The sequence below is a fragment of the Glandiceps talaboti genome, chromosome 14, assembly GCF_964340395.1.
Source record: "Glandiceps talaboti chromosome 14, keGlaTala1.1, whole genome shotgun sequence".
Classification (NCBI taxonomy): domain Eukaryota; kingdom Metazoa; phylum Hemichordata; class Enteropneusta; family Spengelidae; genus Glandiceps; species Glandiceps talaboti.
The window spans coordinates 23737061-23758587 of record NC_135562.1 but is presented as its reverse complement, the minus strand read 5'-3'; the positions used below and the strand labels follow the sequence as shown (position 1 = coordinate 23758587).

Genomic DNA, 21527 nt, shown 5'->3' with positions numbered 1-21527 from the left:
AAAATTACTGTAAATGTGAAGTAAAATTAACTATGCAGTGTGCTGTATTGTGCTTTGAGAATCTAGAGTGTCTTTTGCAAGAACAAGAAGAATGTTTCTTGTCAACAGATGTCGGAGGGGGGTTCAATGTGGTTTTTTTATTTGTCAGAGGGGGAGGTGGATTGTTTTGTGGATGAATCGCAGAGGGGGGGGGGGTCACTATCTTTAAGTACAACACGAAGTCACCAGCCCACCCCGGCCGCAAAAACTGATCACTCCCTAAATAGTAACAATACTGTATAGGAACTAAGAGGTGTAAATCGTAACAATACTGTATAGGAAGTACACTGTGAGTAGGGGTGTACAATCGTAACGATACTGTATAGGAACTAGACTGTGAGTGAAGGTATAAATCGTACCGATATATATTGTATAGGAACTAGACTTTGGGTAGGGGTGTAAATCGTAACGATACTGTATAGGAACTAGACTGTGAGTGGCGGTGTAAATCGTAACGATACTGTATAGGAACTAGATTAGTAAAATCCAGACCTCTTCTATCTCACCAGGGGATTGGACAGATCATTTTTCAAAATCATACAATATTGACACAGTCACTCCAAACCATAGCTCAACTATTGATTGTGAGGTGAATACAACATTACAACAATATGATACAAATTTCATTAATAGCCCTGATCTTGACAGGGACATTACTACTGAGGAAATTTATAATTCCCTTCGGAAAATCAAAACAGGTAAATCACCAGGTCCCGATTCTATAACTAATGACATGTTGAAATGTGCTACCCCATCAATTGTCCAGAAGTAACATGACCACCAAATATCAAAGCAATCGGTCCAGTAGTTTTTGACTTTAAGTTGTTCACACACACACACACACACACACACACACACACACACACACACACACACACACAAACACACACACACACACACACACACAGACAGACAGACAGACAGACAGACAGACAGACAGACAGACAGACAGACAGTTTTGAATTGAATTGAATTGAATTGAATTGAAATTTATTTCACCAGAACGTATACAGTTTATACAGATATTGAATAAATATATAGAAATGAAAGAGAGAGAAAAAATACAACGTCTAGGGATAAAATAAAATTCTGGTGAGGACCAAGGGCAGTAGTTCTTTCTGAACTAATCGAGGTCCAAGGCCCTGACTGACATGCTTAGTATAATGTATTGCTGGTTACACTGTTAAAATAATTATATACATAACAAATGTTCTTTATATACACACGCATCACACTCACTCATAGAAAAAGTTTGCCATGCCTATAGCACTACTGAACCTTGACAGTTCAGTTGTGCTAATAAAAAGGCTTGGAATTTAGAGAGGATTTTTCCTGAAGTCTATGACCATCTCTTTTGTCTTTTTAACGTTAAGATCTAAATAATTTTCATTTGCACCAATTCGCAAACCTAGCCACTTCACTGAAATAAGTAGAGTCAGAATTGAACAAATCTTCGAGAGCAGAATCATCGGAATATTTGATAAGTAGGGTAGATTCGCTACCAAAGCAGTTGTTTGTGTAGAGGGTGAAGAAATGGGGGAAAGAACTGTACCTTGTGGGCTCCTGTGAAAGTAGAACGACACACAGAAACTGAAGACTGATGATGGACGGACTGAGGTCGGTTCACTAGAAAATCAGTAATCCATAGAATAAGTCTAGGATTTACATCAAACTTGAGCAGTTGTTGAGCCATGAGATGAGGTTGGATGGTGTTAAAAGCGGAAGAAAAGTCTAGAAATAAAATACGTACAAATGAATCTGGCTTTTCAAGATGACTATATACATTATGTATAAGGGTGAGTGTGGCATCATCTGTACCTTTATTGCGTCTATATGCGAATTGGTATGGGTCAAGATGTGAATCCGTGTATTTCCTAAGATAGCTGTGGACAATACTGGTAATGCTCAAAACACTTCATTACGATTGCAGTAAATGCTACTGGTCGATAGTCATTCGGACAGCTGGGTTTGTGATTTTTTTGCAATAGGGCACATTATCGTTGTTTTCCAGATCGGTGGTATTATATAGAATTTTAAGGACCAGGTAAACAATTTACTGAAGACAACATAACAGCAAGCTGCTCGGCACAAGCCTTCAAAATTCGTCCACAAATATTATCTAGGTCTGCTGGTTTTTTTTTTCATTTTTACTTTTGCAAAAATCGATCTAACACTTTCCTCAGTGTCCTCAAAATTGTCCTTATCCCCAATCCTCTGTTGAATATCGGGTCTGATATTATGGAGCTCGTTTCGAAAATCGATTTTATCGAATCAGCAATAAAATTGATTCAGTTCATTAGCAATTTTTTCGTGTTCTATCAATGATATAATATCGCTATTTGACTTGGCTTTATAAACCTACCAGTGTCTTCAGCCCCTTCCATGCATCACTCATATTTCCTGATTTAAACTGTAATTCTATTTTATCTTTATATCGCCTCTTGACTTCCCCAATTTCTTTCCTAAGCTTTCGTTGAATATGCTTTCGTTCAAAGCGATCTTTGGATTGAAAAGCTGCTTTTTTTCCGATTAAGAATGGCTTTTAAGGATTTTGAAATCCAGAGCTTATAATTTGGAAATATTTTCACAGTACGTTTTGGTATAATCATGTCCTGACAAAAGGTGATGTAATCAGAAATAACAGATACTGCTTCATTTACATCAACTCTAATGTTGATGAACAAGTCCCATTCTGTACACTCAAGACAGCTTTGCTGATGACCATACTTTTACTTCCTTCTTTACAACTCTATGGTCAGTATTTTGGGTCAGTATGCAGGAACCAGGTGGATGGTGTTATGACCATACTTTTACTTCCTTCTTTACAACTCTATGGTCTGTATTTTGGGTCAGTATGCAGGAACGAGGTGGAAGGTGTTGTGACCATACTTTTACTTCCTTCTTTACAACTCTATGGTCTGTATTTTGGGTCAGTATGCAGGAACCAGGTGGATGGTGTTGTGACCATACTTTTACTTCCTTCTTTACAACTCTATGGTCTGTATTTTGGGTCAGTATGCAGGAACTAGATGGATGGTGTTATGACCATACTTTTACTTCCTTCTTTACAACTCTATGGTCTGTATTTTGGGTCAGTATGCAGGAACCAGGTGGATGGTGTTATGACCATACTTTTACTTCCTTCTTTACAACTCTATGGTCTGTATTTTGGGTCAGTATGCAGGAACCAGGTGGATGGTGTTGTGACCATACTTTTACTTCCTTCTTTACAACTCTATGGTCTGTATTTTGGGTCAGTATGCAGGAACCAGGTGGATGGTGTTATGACCATACTTTTACTTCCTTCTTTACAACTCTATGGTCTGTATTTTGGGTCAGTATGCAGGAACTAGATGGATGGTGTTATGACCATACTTTTACTTCCTTCTTTACAACTCTATGGTCTGTATTTTGGGTCGGTATGCAGGAACCAGATGGATGGTGTTATGACCATACTTTTACTTCCTTCTTTACAACTCTATGGTCTGTATTTTGGGTCAGTATGCAGGAACCAGATGGATGGTGTTATGACCATACTTTTACTTCCTTCTTTACAACTCTATGGTCTGTATTTTGGGTCAGTATGCAGGAACTAGGTGGATGGTGTTGTGACCATACTTTTACTTCCAGGTGGATGGTGTTGTGGTCTGATGTGCCAATTAGAGGATGTAACACGGATTTATATGCAGCTGGAATATTTCCATAACACAGATCAAGAGTTTTATTCAAATCATGCGTTAGGCAAGAAACATTGTTTAAAAGCTAGATGGATAGGAGATTGCAGGAATTAAAGTCCCTTAGAATAAAGTTTGGTGCATCAGGTGACAGAGACTGTAATGACATACAGACTCTATTATTAGATTTTAGTGGAGAGTTCTGGTGCTTTCATTGTTGGTGGGGGGACATTTGTATTTAGTGTGTTGAAGTTTTGTATGTATGTATGTATGTATGTATGTATGTATGTATGTACGTACGTACGTACGTATGTATGTGTATGTATGTATGTATGTGTATGGATGTATGTATGTATGTGTATGGATGTATAATTTTATTATTGACATTCTATTTTGTTTCATTTTTTAAAATAGTTTTTGTGTACCTGCTTTTATTGTTCCTCATAATTGCATTGATTTTAATCATTGCACTTTGTATTTTATTAGACTTGTTTTATTGATCAAAACCTTATTTTGTTTCTCATCATGCTTATTTTTACTGACGTGTGAACACAAGCAATTTGACTATTTTTATTTTGTCACATTTTTGTTTTAATAAATCATGTATCATTATTAGCAGTATTGCTAAATTGCTGTTAGAATCTGAGAATTAGCTGACATCTTGATCATTACTGGTACACACACACACACACACACACACACTGACTATCAACTACCAGTCATGTGATTTGAATGAATCAAAGCATTAAACCAAGGATCATATGTAATTGTACTTTATTTTCTTTTCAAATAATTCACACAACAGTAAGTGATTGTTAAAAAATTCACAACAATGTTACAAAATATAATGAAGTATTCTTGAAAATATACGAGACAACTTCTTGTTACAATTAAATAAATGTACCTCTCACATCAGTATTTGGCAATTAATGCTTACCACATATACAGCAGTTTGTATTTTATGCAACTTGTGAACAACGATTTTTAACTGACGATAATAGGCATCAAGGAGTCATGAATATTCATATGGTAATAGGCATTAAGGAGTCATGAATATTCATACGATAATAAGCATCAAGGAGTCATGAATATTCATACAGTAATAGGCATTAAGGAGTCATGAATATTCATATGGTAATAGGCATTAAGGAGTCATGAATATTCATACAGTAATAGGCATTAAGGAGTCATGAATATTCATACGATAATAGGCATCAAGGAGTCATGAATATTCATACAGTAACAGGCATTAAGGAGTCATGAATATTCATACAGTAACAGGCATTAAGGAGTCATGAATATTCATATGGTAATAGGCATTAAGGAGTCATGAATATTCATACAGTAACAGGCATTAAGGAGTCATGAATATTCATATGGTAATAGGCATTAAGGAGTCATGAATATTCATACAGTAACAGGCATTAAGGAGTCATGAATATTCATATGGTAATAGGCATTAAGGAGTCATGAATATTCATACAGTAACAGGCATTAAGGAGTCATGAATATTCATACAGTAACAGGCATTAAGGAGTCATGAATATTCATACAGTAACAGGCATTAAGGAGTCATGAATATTCATTGTTCACCTATTACATACACATTTCTGACTCCCATAAAGAAATCTGGCCCCACGCCAAAGATACCCAAATGAAGGACATGAGGTCACCTTAAACTTTCATTCTCCAGATATCAAAGGTCAAAACTCAATACGAGGTCATTCTCCAGATATCAAAGGTCAAAACTCAATACGAGGTCATTCTCCAGATATCAAAGGTCTAAACTCAATACGAGGTCATTCTCCAGATATCAAAGGTCAAAACTCCATACGAGGTCATTCTCCAGATATCAAAGGTCTAAACTCAATACGAGGTCATTCTCCAGATATCAAAGGTCTAAACTCAATACGAGGTCATTCTCCAGATATCAAAGGTCTACACTCAATACGAGGTCATTCTCCAGATATCAAAGTTCAAAACTCAATACGAGGTCATTCTCCAGATATCAAAGTTCAAAACTCAATACGAGGTCATTCTCCAGATATCAAAGTTCAAAACTCAATACGAGGTCATTCTCCAGATATCAAAGTTCAAAACTCAATACGAGGTCATTCTCCAGATATCAAAGTTCAAAACTCAATACGAGGTCATTCTCCAGATATCAAAGTTCAAAACTCCATACGAGGTCATTCTCCAGATATCAAAGGTCAAAACTCCATACGAGGTCAAGTAAATTTTCATTCTCCAGATATCAAAGTTCAAAACTCAATACGAGGTCATTCTCCAGATATCAAAGTTCAAAACTCAATACGAGGTCATTCTCCAGATATCAAAGTTCAAAACTCAATACGAGGTCATTCTCCAGATATCAAAGTTCAAAACTCAATACGAGGTCATTCTCCAGATATCAAAGGTCTAAACTCAATACGAGGTCATTCTCCAGATATCAAAGTTCAAAACTCAATACGAGGTCATTCTCCAGATATCAAAGTTCAAAACTCAATACGAGGTCATTCTCCAGATATCAAAGGTCAAAACTCAATACAAGGTCATTCTCCAGATATCAAAGGTCAAAACTCAATACGAGGTCATTCTCCAGATATCAAAGGTCAAAACTCAATACGAGGTCATTTTCCAGATATCAAAGGTCAAAACTCAATACGAGGTCATTCTCCAGATATCAAAGGTCAAAACTCAATAAGAGGTCATTCTCCAGATATCAAAGGTCAAAACTCAATATGAGGTCAAGTAAATTTTCATTCTCTACATCTCAAAGGTTACGTTTTATTTTCCTCAATTTTCATAACTTCTACTTGCACAAGTGTAATTACGTTATTTCCTTCATTCAGCCACAAAATGTTACTTTGCGCCAAAAGTGTTTTGCCAAAGGCCTGTTATGTCAATCTTGTTTTTCCATGTTGAACAAAAAGCAAAACTTATTTAGGAATAATACTTGTATATAAATAAAGCAGTATGTGTTATGTATGTAATATGTTAATAATGGACTGGTTAGGTTAAATATTACAATATATACCAGTATTATTATAAAAAACGTGATATACGCAAACTAAGACAGATACAAACTAAAACTATATTGTTATTGCATATTTAGTACTTACTTGTCAAGTTTACAGGTACAATACTGACTGACAACCTGCAGTTACTTGTCAAGTTTACAGGTACAACACTGACTGACAACCTGTAGTTACTTGTCAAGTTTACAGGTACAACACTGACTGACAACCTGTAGTTACTTGTCAAGTTTACAGGTACAACACTGACTGACAACCTGTAGTTACTTGTCAAGTTTACAGGTACAACACTGAATGACAACCTGTAGTTACTTGTCAAGTTTACAGGTACAACACTGACTGACAACCTGTAGTTACTTGTCAAGTTTACAGGTACAATACTGACTGACAACCTGTAGTTACTTGTCAAGTTTACAGGTACAATACTGACTGACAACCTGTATACTTGTCAAGTTTACAGGTACAATACTGACTGACAACCTGTAGTTACTTGTCAAGTTTACAGGTACAATACTGACTGACAACCTGTAGTTACTTGTCAAGTTTACAGGTACAATACTGACTGACAACCTGTAGTTACTTGTCAAGTTTACAAGTACAACACTGACTGACAACCTGTAGTTACTTGTCAAGTTTACAGGTACAACACTGACTGACAACCTGTAGTTACTTGTCAAGTTTACAGGTACAATACTGACTGACAACCTGTAGTTACTTGTCAAGTTTACAGGTACAACACTGACTGACAACCTGTAGTTACTTGTCAAGTTTACAAGTACAACACTGACTGACAACCTGTAGTTACTTGTCAAGTTTACAGGTACAACACTGACTGACAACCTGTAGTTACTTGTCAAGTTTACAGGTACAACACTGACAACCTATAGACATGTTCATTGAATAATACACTTTTGGCAGTCTATAGTTAATTACACATAAATAAAGTTCACAGGTAAGCAAATTTAAATATTTAGTCCAATAATTATTCCTTGTCAAGTTAACAGGTAGATGAATTGACAATATTTAGACTTCGCCATTAGATGATTGCAGTGTTCATTGTCAAGTTAACAGGTAGACGAATTGACAATATTTAGACTTCGCCATTAGATGATTGCAGTGTTCATTGTCAAGTTAACAGGTAGATGAATTGACAATATTTAGACTTCACTGTTAGATGATTGCAGTGTTCATTGTCAAGTTAACAGGTAGATGAATTGACAATATTTAGACTTCGCCATTAGATGATTGCAGTGTTCATTGTCAAGTTAACAGGTAGATGAATTGACAATATTTAGACTTCGCCATTAGATGATTGCAGTGTTCATTGTCAAGTTAACAGGTAGATGAATTGACAATATTTAGACTTCGCCATTAGATGATTGCAGTGTTCATTGTCAAGTTAACAGGTAGATGAATTGACAATATTTAGACTTCGCCATTAGATGATTGCAGTGTTCATTGTCAAGTTAACAGGTAGATGAATTGACAATATTTAGACTTCGCCATTAGATGATTGCAGTGTTCATTGTCAAGTTAACAGGTAGATGAATTGACAATATTTAGACTTCACCGTTAGATGATTGCAGTGTTCATTGTCAAGTTAACAGGTAGATGAATTGACAATATTTAGACTTCGCCATTAGATGATTGCAGTGTTCATTGTCAAGTTAACAGGTAGATGAATTGACAATATTTAGACTTCGCCATTAGATGATTGCAGTGTTCATTGTCAAGTTAACAGGTAGATGAATTGACAATATTTAGACTTCGCCATTAGATGATTGCAGTGTTCTACTTGGACAAAGTCAAGTTAACAGGTAAACCATAAACCACTGGTGCAGCTCCAATTAGATAAGGTAATTTGCATATTTCTCTGCAGCTACTGACACACTTTAGTAGCTGAGATGGTTTATCACTATGTAACCATGACTTCAAGAGTGCCTCTAGATAACGGTCTATGTCTCTATCTGTAACATCCCATAAGTTACCAACAACACATGGACTGTAATACAATTATAGAGAAATAATAGTTAGACATGTAACATAAACTCCTGTGCATTATGGTTTCATCGGAGTATTTTTAGTTGGTATGAAACCAACCAATGTAGTAATTCAACTGCTGGTAATGGCAACACTTCATATTTATCCACTGTGAAGATAGCTATATGTAAGTTAGACATTTTCAATTTCAGATTTCCTTCAAGGGAAGGTCCAGTCAATTTCTATTGATAAAATAAATGTGTGACAAGTGATTTATACCATTTTTTAACTCAATTATCTTTGGTATAGCTTAAAAATTGGGTTTCACTTCTGATATAACAAGTTCATGTATGTTTCCATTTTACCCTTAAATACAACACCTGCTAGTGTTCACATTGAGAAATTGTGATGTCATGTCATCCTGCCTGAGTGACGTATGGTGACACTGGAGGAGAGGGTTACCTAAATTTAAGAGTATTTTTCAGTAGACATCTCTTGTTAAATGATCATAAGAAAATGTTTTGGATCAGTTGGCAGTTACTAGTGTATAGAAACAAAGTAGAATGGGACAACACAGTTACATTGTAAAATTAGACTTGAGGATGAAATCACACATGGTCATAGTGTGTAATGATACCCTGTTAGAATATTTGTCTTTGATACACAGTAATGATGTCCTGTTAGAATATTTGTCTTTTGATACACAGTAATGATACCCTGTTAGAATATTTGTCTTTGATACACAGTAATGATGCCCTGTTAGAATATTTGTCTTTGATACACAGTAATGATACCCAGTTAGAATATTTGTCTTTGATACACAGTAATGATGTCCTGTTAGAATACTTGTCTTTGATACACAGTAATGATACCCTGTTAGAATATTTGTCTTTGATACACAGTAATGATACCCAGTTAGAATATTTGTCTTTGATACACAGTAATGATGTCCTGTTAGAATACTTGTCTTTGATACACAGTAATGATACCCTGTTAGAATATTTGTCTTTGATACACAGTAATGATACCCTGTTAGAATACTTGTCTTTGATACACAGTAATGATACCCTGTTAGAATATTTGTCTTTGATACACAGTAATGATGTCCTGTTAGAATATTTGTCTTTTGATACACAGTAATGATACCCTGTTAGAATATTTGTCTTTGATACACAGTAATGATACCCTGTTAGAATATTTGTCTTTGATACACAGTAATGATACCCTGTTAGAATACTTGTCTTTGATACACAGTAATGATACCCTGTTAGAATATTTGTCTTTGATACACAGTAATGATACCCTGTTAGAATATTTGTCTTTGATACACAGTAATGATACCCTGTTTGAATACTTGTCTTTGATACACAGTAATGATACCCTGTTAGAATACTTGTCTTTGATACACAGTAATGATACCCTGTTAGAATATTTGTCTTTGATACATAGTAATGATACCCTGTTAGAATACTTGTCTTTGATACACAGTAATGATACCCTGTTTGAATACTTGTCTTTGATACACAGTAATGATACCCTGTTAGAATACTTGTCTTTGATACATAGTAATGATACCCTGTTAGAATACTTGTCTTTGATACATAGTAATGATACCCTGTTAGAATACTTGTCTTTGATACACAGTAATGATACCCTGTTAGAATATTTGTCTTTGATACACAGTAATGATACCCTGTTAGAATATGTCTGTTAGAATACTTGTCTTTGATACACAGTAATGATACCCAGTTAGAATATTTGTCTTTGATACACAGTAATGATACCCTGTTAGAATACTTGTCTTTGATACACAGTAATGATACCCTGTTTGAATATTTGTCTTTGATACACAGTAATGATACCCTGTTAGAATACTTGTCTTTGATACACAGTAATGATACCCTGTTAGAATATTTGTCTTTGATACACAGTAATGATGTCCTGTTAGAATATTTGTCTTTTGATACACAGTAATGATACCCTGTTAGAATATTTGTCTTTGATACACAGTAATGATACCCTGTTAGAATACTTGTCTTTGATACATAGTAATGATACCCTGTTTGAATACTTGTCTTTGATACACAGTAATGATACCCTGTTAGAATATTTGTCTTTGATACATAGTAATGATACCCTGTTAGAATACTTGTCTTTGATACATAGTAATGATACCCTGTTAGAATATTTGTCTTTGATACACAGTAATGATACCCTGTTTGAATACTTGTCTTTGATACATAGTAATGATACCCTGTTAGAATACTTGTCTTTGATACATAGTAATGATACCCTGTTAGAATACTTGTCTTTGATACACAGTAATGATACCCTGTTAGAATACTTGTCTTTGATACACAGTAATGATACCCTGTTTGAATACTTGTCTTTGATACACAGTAATGATACCCTGTTAGAATATTTGTCTTTGATACACAGTAATGATACCCTGTTTGAATACTTGTCTTTGATACACAGTAATGATACCCTGTTAGAATACTTGTCTTTGATACACAGTAATGATACCCTGTTAGAATATGTCTGTTAGAATACTTGTCTTTGATACACAGTAATGATACCCTGTTAGAATATTTGTCTTTGATACACAGTAATGATACCCTGTTAGAATATTTGTCTGTTAGAATATTTGTCTGTTAGAATATTTGTCTGTTAGAATATTTGTCTTTGATACACAGTAATGATACCCTGTTAGAATATTTGTCTTTGATACACAGTAATGATACCCTGTTAGAATATTTGTCTTTGATACACAGTAATGATGCCCTGTTAGAATATTTGTCTTTGATACACAGTAATGATACCCTGTTAGAATACTTGTCTTTGATACATAGTAATGATACCCTGTTAGAATATTTGTCTTTGATACACAGTAATGATGCCCTGTTAGAATATTTGTCTTTGATACACAGTAATGATACCCTGTTAGAATACTTGTCTTTGATACATAGTAATGATACCCTGTTAGAATACTTGTCTTTGATACATAGTAATGATGCCCTGTTAGAATATTTGTCTTTGATACACAGTAATGATACCCTGTTAGAATACTTGTCTTTGATACATAGTAATGATGCCCTGTTAGAATACTTGTCTTTGATACATAGTAATGATACCCTGTTAGAATACTTGTCTTTGATACACAGTAATGATGCCCTGTTAGAATACTTGTCTTTGATACACAGTAATGATACCCTGTTAGAATACTTGTCTTTGATACACAGTAATGATACCCTGTTAGAATATTTGTCTTTGATACACAGTAATGATACCCTGTTAGAATACTTGTCTTTGATACATAGTAATGATGCCCTGTTAGAATACTTGTCTTTGATACATAGTAATGATGCCCTGTTAGAATACTTGTCTTTGATACATAGTAATGATGCCCTGTTAGAATACTTGTCTTTGATACATAGTAATGATACCCTGTTAGAATATTTGTCTTTGATACACAGTAATGATACCCTGTTAGAATATTTGTCTTTGATACATAGTAATGATACCCTGTTAGAATACTTGTCTTTGATACATAGTAATGATACCCTGTTAGAATACTTGTCTTTGATACACAGTAATGATGCCCTGTTAGAATATTTGTCTTTGATACACAGTAATGATACCCTGTAAGAATACTTGTCTTTGATACACAGTAATGATACCCTGTTAGAATACTTGTCTTTGATACATAGTAATGATGCCCTGTTAGAATACTTGTCTTTGATACACAGTAATGATACCCTGTTAGAATATTTGTCTTTGATACATAGTAATGATACCCTGTTAGAATACTTGTCTTTGATACACAGTAATGATACCCTGTTAGAATACTTGTCTTTGATACACAGTAATGATACCCTGTTTGAATACTTGTCTTTGATACATAGTAATGATACCCTGTTAGAATATTTGTCTTTTGATACACAGTAATGATACCCTGTTAGAATATTTTTCTTTGATACACAGTAATGATACCCTGTTAGAATATTTGTCTTTGATACACAGTAATGATACCCTGTTTGAATACTTGTCTTTGATACACAGTAATGATACCCTGTTAGAATATTTGTCTTTGATACACAGTAATGATACCCTGTTAGAATATTTGTCTTTGATACACAGTAATGATACCCTGTTAGAATACTTGTCTTTGATACATAGTAATGATACCCTGTTAGAATATTTGTCTTTGATACACAGTAATGATACCCTGTTAGAATATTTGTCTTTGATACACAGTAATGATACCCTGTTAGAATATTTGTCTTTGATACACAGTAATGATACCCTGTTTGAATACTTGTCTTTGATACACAGTAATGATACCCTGTTAGAATATTTGTCTTTGATACACAGTAATGATACCCTGTTAGAATATTTGTCTTTGATACACAGTAATGATACCCTGTTAGAATATTTGTCTTTGATACACAGTAATGATACCCTGTTAGAATATTTGTCTTTGATACACAGTAATGATACCCTGTTAGAATATTTGTCTTTGATACACAGTAATGATACCCTGTTAGAATATTTGTCTTTGATACATAGTAATGATACCCTGTTAGAATACTTGTCTTTGATACACAGTAATGATACCCTGTTAGAATATTTGTCTTTGATACACAGTAATGATACCCTGTTAGAATATTTGTCTTTGATACACAGTAATGATACCCTGTTAGAATATTTGTCTTTGATACACAGTAATGATACCCTGTTAGAATATTTGTCTTTGATACACAGTAATGATACCCTGTTAGAATATTTGTCTTTGATACACAGTAATGATACCCTGTTAGAATACTTGTCTTTGATACACAGTAATGATACCCTGTTAGAATACTTGTCTTTGATACATAGTAATGATACCCTGTTAGAATATTTGTCTTTGATACACAGTAATGATACCCTGTTTGAATACTTGTCTTTGATACATAGTAATGATACCCTGTTTGAATACTTGTCTTTGATACATAGTAATGATACCCTGTTAGAATACTTGTCTTTGATACATAGTAATGATACCCTGTTAGAATACTTGTCTTTGATACACAGTAATGATGCCCTGTTAGAATATTTGTCTTTGATACACAGTAATGATACCCTGTTTGAATACTTGTCTTTGATACATAGTAATGATACCCTGTTAGAATATTTGTCTTTGATACACAGTAATGATACCCTGTTTGAATACTTGTCTTTGATACATAGTAATGATACCCTGTTAGAATACTTGTCTTTGATACACAGTAATGATACCCTGTTAGAATATTTGTCTTTGATACACAGTAATGATACCCTGTTTGAATACTTGTCTTTGATACATAGTAATGATACCCTGTTAGAATATTTGTCTTTGATACACAGTAATGATACCCTGTTAGAATATTTGTCTTTGATACATAGTAATGATACCCTGTTAGAATACTTGTCTTTGATACACAGTAATGATACCCTGTTAGAATATTTGTCTTTGATACACAGTAATGATACCCTGTTAGAATACTTGTCTTTGATACACAGTAATGATACCCTGTTAGAATACTTGTCTTTGATACATAGTAATGATACCCTGTTAGAATACTTGTCTTTGATACATAGTAATGATACCCTGTTAGAATATTTGTCTTTGATACACAGTAATGATACCCTGTTAGAATACTTGTCTTTGATACATAGTAATGATACCCTGTTAGAATACTTGTCTTTGATACATAGTAATGATACCCTGTTAGAATACTTGTCTTTGATACACAGTAATGATACCCTGTTAGAATATTTGTCTTTGATACACAGTAATGATACCCTGTTAGAATACTTGTCTTTGATACACAGTAATGATACCCTGTTTGAATACTTGTCTTTGATACACAGTAATGATACCCTGTTAGAATATTTGTCTTTGATACACAGTAATGATACCCTGTTAGAATACTTGTCTTTGATACACAGTAATGATACCCTGTTAGAATATTTGTCTTTGATACACAGTAATGATACCCTGTTAGAATATTTGTCTTTGATACATAGTAATGATACCCTGTTAGAATACTTGTCTTTGATACACAGTAATGATACCCTGTTAGAATACTTGTCTTTGATACATAGTAATGATACCCTGTTAGAATACTTGTCTTTGATACACAGTAATGATACCCTGTTAGAATACTTGTCTTTGATACATAGTAATGATACCCTGTTAGAATATTTGTCTTTGATACACAGTAATGATACCCTGTTAGAATATTTGTCTTTGATACATAGTAATGATACCCTGTTAGAATATTTGTCTTTGATACACAGTAATGATACCCTGTTAGAATATTTGTCTTTGATACACAGTAATGATACCCTGTTTGAATACTTGTCTTTGATACACTCTACATTTATTATAAAATAACACAAGACAATACTATTAAATAAGGCCTTAAATTTTGTTTTGGTCATCTTCTATTTTTAGCCATACCAGCAATTCATATTAGACCTCCACACTGTTCCCAGTGAATGGTGTAATTCTGGTTTGGACATACAGCCGATCTATCATTTATTTGTTGTTAAACTGTCCAAGTGTGTGGTGCCGGTAACACTAAAAGCCTTAATTTTCTTATTAAAAGTTCAACATTTGGTTGAAGACATGTAATGGATGTCAGTGAAATTTTAGTATGTAAAAAGTTACAATCATTGGAGATTTTCATTTGTCTCTACTTAAGCTTACAGTATGCCATGTTTGACACAAACAAATTGTGTTGGTTGTCTAAGGCTCGATACACTTTATACACTTAGTATGTCTTAATCACAAGTTAATGACTCTTATGTGGGGGTGGGGAAGGGTAAGCATTAATGTTGTTTTGTGTTCATCAAAACTGCATTTAAGGATCTATCACAACATGGCATAATCAAGGACTGTGCTGTTTTAATATGTCACGTTGAACTAGTCAAGAGATGGAAAGAGATGCATTTGTTTTATCAAAATAAACACACTGTCAAGTGTTCTATCACATATATCCAATGGGGAAGTGTTGCACAATTCATAAATATGTAGAAAATGAATGGTAAAACACTCGTGGATGGCTAAAACACGTAGTTTTATTATTCATCAAAAACTAACCACAGGTTTAATTTTTGACCAGGATTTTTGAACCTGATATACCTTGTATGTCACAATGATAAAATAATGCATTTAACAAACACGATCACAGTTTTCAGTGTCGGTGGCTGAGTGGTTAAACCATTTGCCTCTTACCACTGCGGCCGGGGTTCGCACCCATTCACAGTTTGATTAAATTTACCATGCTGTAAGTAAGAGTGTCGTTCAGTTTGACTCTATCGAACAACACAGGTTTTCCTCAGATACTCCAGTTTCCTCCTGCATTAACATTGAACCCATGAGTGATGGCCCTCACTGAACTTCTTGCAAGGTAAGTGCCTTTTTTCGTTCCGATGTTTAACCTGAATCAAACGCTACAATTCCTTTAACACAAACACAAACCACCATCAGATTATTGATTTTTTTATTATGTGTTATGTAAATTTAAATGAAGATTACTACTAGAAAGCTACCAAAAACAGATGTCCACCAAGCATTTTTGAAATCTACAGAAAAAATAGTTTTAGAAAAGTAATGTTTCATTTGGTACCTCATTTTGGTACCAATTGGCTAAAAATCAGGGTCTGGCTCATGGACTAATATACTTGATACCATGTTCAGTGGATCAACAGCTACTGCAGTGATACTAGTATTTATAATTATATTTGATGAGTTCTTTCATATTTTTCATAGTGGCCACACTGCGCTATAAATACTAGCAATTTCCTTACATGAAATCAACATTTAACTGTTTCAAGAATGGAGATATAATAAGGTGAGAGATCAATATATATTTCAGTGTAGGATGAATAACAATTCTTTTACTTTGGGGTGGTGTTCTTGAGCTGTTTAGTTCTCATCCTACAGAAACGATTATACTTTTTTATGGGTCTGTTTGTATCCCTACATGCAATTATTTCTTTTTAAAAAATATCTCCAAATTGTGAAATGGACGAATTTTCACTTAGTAAATTAAATGCTCGGCATTAAAATAAAGTGTCAACAAAAGAACTATTTTTTTCCTCACTACATACTGGCTTTGTATTCATAGAATTACTACATGCTGATTTGATATTGGATGTGCTGTCTGAAACATTTTTAATTTTGGCCAATTTAGTTATTCACAATTGTGAATATTATGACCACTTTTGCTTTTGGAGAAATAAATAAACTCCACATATGAATAGTTCAGTAGATTTATCATACATGTGAACTGATAGAAGTATCCCATGGTGCCTGTGTGTTCCAATATTGTACAATTTCACTTGATTTTTGTCTCAAAATGTTGACATGTCGTGGGGGGTGGGGGTGGGTCACAATTGTAAGTACTTTGGCATTTCAAGAAAGAAATGGACTCCACATTTGAATAGTGCAGTTGATTTATCATACATATGAGCTCACAGAAATATCCCTTGGTGCCTGTGTGTTCCAATATTGTACAATTTCATGTGATTTTTGTCCAAAAATGTTGAAATTTTGATGGGGTGGGGGTTCACATTTTTTAATGCCATTTTCAAGTTAGCATACACACAATAATTTTTGTTGTAAAATTATGAAGGGGCATTGGTACATTATACATATGTACAAAGATAAACAAGCTCATTTCAATTTTTGTTTAAATTCAACATAAAAATTTGATGTCGAAAATGTCAAAACTTAGATGGGGTGTGGGGTGACAATTTCAATTTGACACGAAAAACTATCTAGAAATCGTTTGGTATGGGCTATCCTCTATATAGTGCTCATGATATACATGTTATGCTAAAGTTTAATACATTATCATATATGCCTGGTTTTTTCCCCCAAAAAATACTTGTTTGATTATGTAACTATTACCCACAATGCAATGCATTGTAATTAAGGGGAAACTGTACAAGGTAGAATGCATCTTGATGACATATTTATCTGAAAATCAGAGTACTTCAATCAACTCTTTGCCATATGAAAGCTGGGCCTTTTGAAATAATTAAAGAAATTTGAGAGTTCACCATTCCTTTACTTTCCCATATATATGTAGTTGATACAGTGTTCGGTGGCCATATTGGATTATAAAATAACTAAATTTTAATATCATTTTGCAAGCATTTATACTGTTAAATCTGGCTTTTCTTATTGTCATTGAGATCTGAGTTTGAAGTTTCTTGAACAAAGTGAGAGTAACAGTTTTAAAGCCTTTATTTCCTAGGCATATTAGGTTCATCTTCATCCTCTTTGGCATCACTGATACCCTGTGCTGAATCTTCTTCATCACTCTCAATCATACTTTTGCAATCTTGGAGGCGACATTCCTATGTACACTTTAGTCTATTTGGTATACTCTGTCAAGTTTGAAGTGCACAGGGTATGCTGAAATCCACAAGAAATGAATCCCAAGAGGACTTTAGGTGCTGGAGGACCTGTCTACCTTTTGCTATTCAGCTTTCCATTTCTAGTTATCCAACCATTGTTTGTGCAGATGGAACATCAGGAGCTGCATCTAAATGAATCGTCTCCAAAATAGTTTGCTCAAAGAGCATGTTGGTAGAGACAGTTATGTCCTGTCTTCACAGTTTTCCAGGCTCTCATATTCCTTTGTTTGCACACTATAAGCTTGTGTTTAAACTAATTAAGGACGCCTTCAGTAATTAAAAGGTAGGGAGGGCCATAGGAAATTAAGTCCAGTCTGTGGCATAAATTTGCCCCTCCCTCAAGCACGTTATGCTAAAAAGTATCCCTACCTCACTGTCTTTCTCGAAAACATGACCCGAGTCTTTTTCAAATATTTCAAAAACCATTTGTTTTTTAATACTGTCTCCCTGTGGCATAGTGGTTAGAACTCAGACTTGTGGAGTCATGATGGGCGAATGGTTAGAGTGGCTGGCTTGGAATCTGCAGGTTGTACATTTGAGCCCCATCACCACCGTTTCTTTCTGAGTGGCTAAAGTCCTTGGGCAAGATTTGAGCCACGACTATGCCTCAGTCCACCCATCTCTGTATAATTGGGGTCCTGGTAGGATAGAAGTTGTGATGTGAATGCTTTAATCCTATATGCTTATAAAGGCTGCAATGGATTGTATGCTCCCAGGGAGTTGAGGAAGTATAAAAGGGCCGTTGTGCTGATATAGCTCCAAGCCAGGAGTAATAGATGTAAAAGGCTTGGGTGGGAAAGCGCTATATAAAAACTGATATTATGATTGTTATTATTTTTATTATATTTACTAAAATTATTATTATGTATGGGATCCAAATGCTAAGGACCCCTTGCATAATAATAATACTAATGCATTATTTTGTGATGTTAGCATGATTGATATGTTATCATCATAGAATGGCAGTGGTGGGATGTGGTAGCAGTGGGATTTGGAAATGGTGGCAGCAGTGGCATCATGCTAACATCACAAAATAATGCAAAGTTAGATAACAAAATGAGTCAAAGTAAAATCTCCAAATTTACATTTTCACAATGAACAGATTTGTGAAAAGTGCCCCCTCTTCATTACCCTGGTTCTCCAACTTGCAGTTTTGATTGAGAAGGCTCCTTAGCAGTTTATATCTGACAATGGGCAACATAAGCTTTACATGTGAATTCCTGGAGAAGGGTAAATATTTCTTGAGACAGTTACACTCTTGAACAAGTTTTGTGAATGTACTCATACTTTGCTTTGATGAATGAGTTTCAGTCATTCTAGCTTTCCTTCACTTGCCCAACCAGTAAAAATCGTGTAAACCCATCACAGCCAAAGGCATACACATTTTCCTATGTTGAAGCTATCTTTGCATTTTCTATTTTCAAACTGAAGGCTAGGCATAAGAACTTCATATATGTATATTCAACCACCAGTGTTGCCACCATGGCTTGTAACCAGAGCTTAATTGTTGCATGCTGAAATGTGCATCCACTTCTTCATACGCTAAAAAGTTTCTTTCTGATCCAATTGCTATCAATCCGATTCAGAGAAATATGTCAGGTTTTCCTCAAATGTCACTGGACAAAGCTGATGGTAAGGTAACTCCCATATTATCTGGTGAAAGTAATTTCTCAAGATGTCTTATCAACGCTGCTATGTTCTTCTTTAGTGTACCATCAGTTTCCCAATAACAAGGGCAACGATCTAAGTGGATGTTGCGGTATGTCTTTAGATCCATCTTCCTAGATGTGTGTATCAGTAGAATTCGACCACAACGATAATCATCTCTTTTGAGAATTCTGTGTTAGAATGATCTTTGCTTTTGATTTCATGATGCTGAAAGACTTTATTTTTTATTTTTGAAGTCTGTCTGAATGAAGAACCTGTCTTCGCTTTTGCTCCAAGGAACTCATTACTGACAGTCTCTCCTATTTCTTGAGGAGTGAGCAAATCCTTTTGTAATCTTTAGGTGCAGATCACCAACAGCACTTGATTAAAAAAGATTGATTCAATAATCTTAGAGAATATCACCAACTGTTTGGACATTGTGTTCATCTTTCTGAATATGTGAAACAAGCGTATACACTAAATGAACAGCTGGCTTAATGATGATGATGACTTTTCTGATTTGGATTATATTCTCTTGAAACTGATGCAATTCAATGGCATGATTTTCTTAATATGCAAAGTTAGACCCCTTCAAGAACATTTTATGGACGGCCTTCATAATGGTTTTGTGGTGCTTCCTCTCACCACAGGTTGTATTGCCGTTCATTTAAGAATATGTGTTATTAACCCTTCTGCTATCACATCAGCTTCTATTGTGAGATCTGCAGACATGCATCTTTGATATGCTTTGCTTCACATGGCCATTTGTCTGTATATTTTATCTCTAAATGAACTGACCGTCGTATTGGTTGTTGCATTAATATGATAAAACCATGTAATGATTTTTTTATTTCCATCAGATGCTGATTCCTCAGTAGGTTGGAGTGATATTATCATTAAAAAAATGACTTCTTTCAGCAAATTTGAAGTGGGGTTATAACAGGGTTGGGTTGACATGACCGTTTTAGTCCATACAACAGAGCTTGCTTTGGGATATTTTAGATATCATATATATCCTTGGTTATTACGAACATGCATGTATATGCACAGTATGTCGCCATTTACATATAGTTGAGTTTTACAACAAATATGGCTGCTATTTAGTCAGCAACCACAAGAATCCTTGTACAATCTTGTAATATTACCTTGGCATAAGATTATTTTGCACAGAAATTGGCAACACTTAAATACTACAACTCATGCCCATCTGTGATTTGCAAGAAAAAGCTTGATTTTTGGAATTCTGACCAGAAGATCAGGGCCAAGGTCAAATTATATTATACTAACAGAAAGATCATATTTTATAATATAGGGGTAGACACTTGAATTGTGTCTCTATGTAGTATAGTTCACAAGAAACTTCCAATAACTGATATTTACAACAAACATGGCCGCCATTTTGTCTGTAAGAGCGCCCTCTATAGTTTGCACCTTGTAGTATGTCGTAAAAATCAGTAATAGACAAAGAGTAATTCTTATTAGTGTAGGAAGTAATGAGAAAAACAACCTAAGTATTAGTGGTAGAGCCAAGGACCTAGAATATATAGTTGGAATTTTAATCATTGTGCTGTATTTATGCATAATATTAAAAAGTTGTATAATTTCCAAAAGCTACTCATTTGGAATGTCCACCAAGCATTTTTGATATTAGAATAGCATTATACATCACTGGTGAAAATATCGTTTGGTACCTCTT

At 34.5% G+C, this 21527-nt stretch overlaps 1 protein-coding gene across 1 annotated transcript in view; it reads right to left on the bottom strand.

The window, feature by feature from the left end:
* Window positions 1-8539: 8539 nt before the first annotated feature.
* The window catches only part of LOC144445422 (separin-like), a 179089-nt gene continuing 166101 nt past the window's right edge, over window positions 8540-21527 (bottom strand). Inside the window, exon 22 of the mRNA XM_078134961.1 lies at window positions 8540-8750. Coding sequence (XP_077991087.1) covers window positions 8540-8750 — 211 coding nt within the window. The remainder of the gene's footprint in view (window positions 8751-21527) is intronic.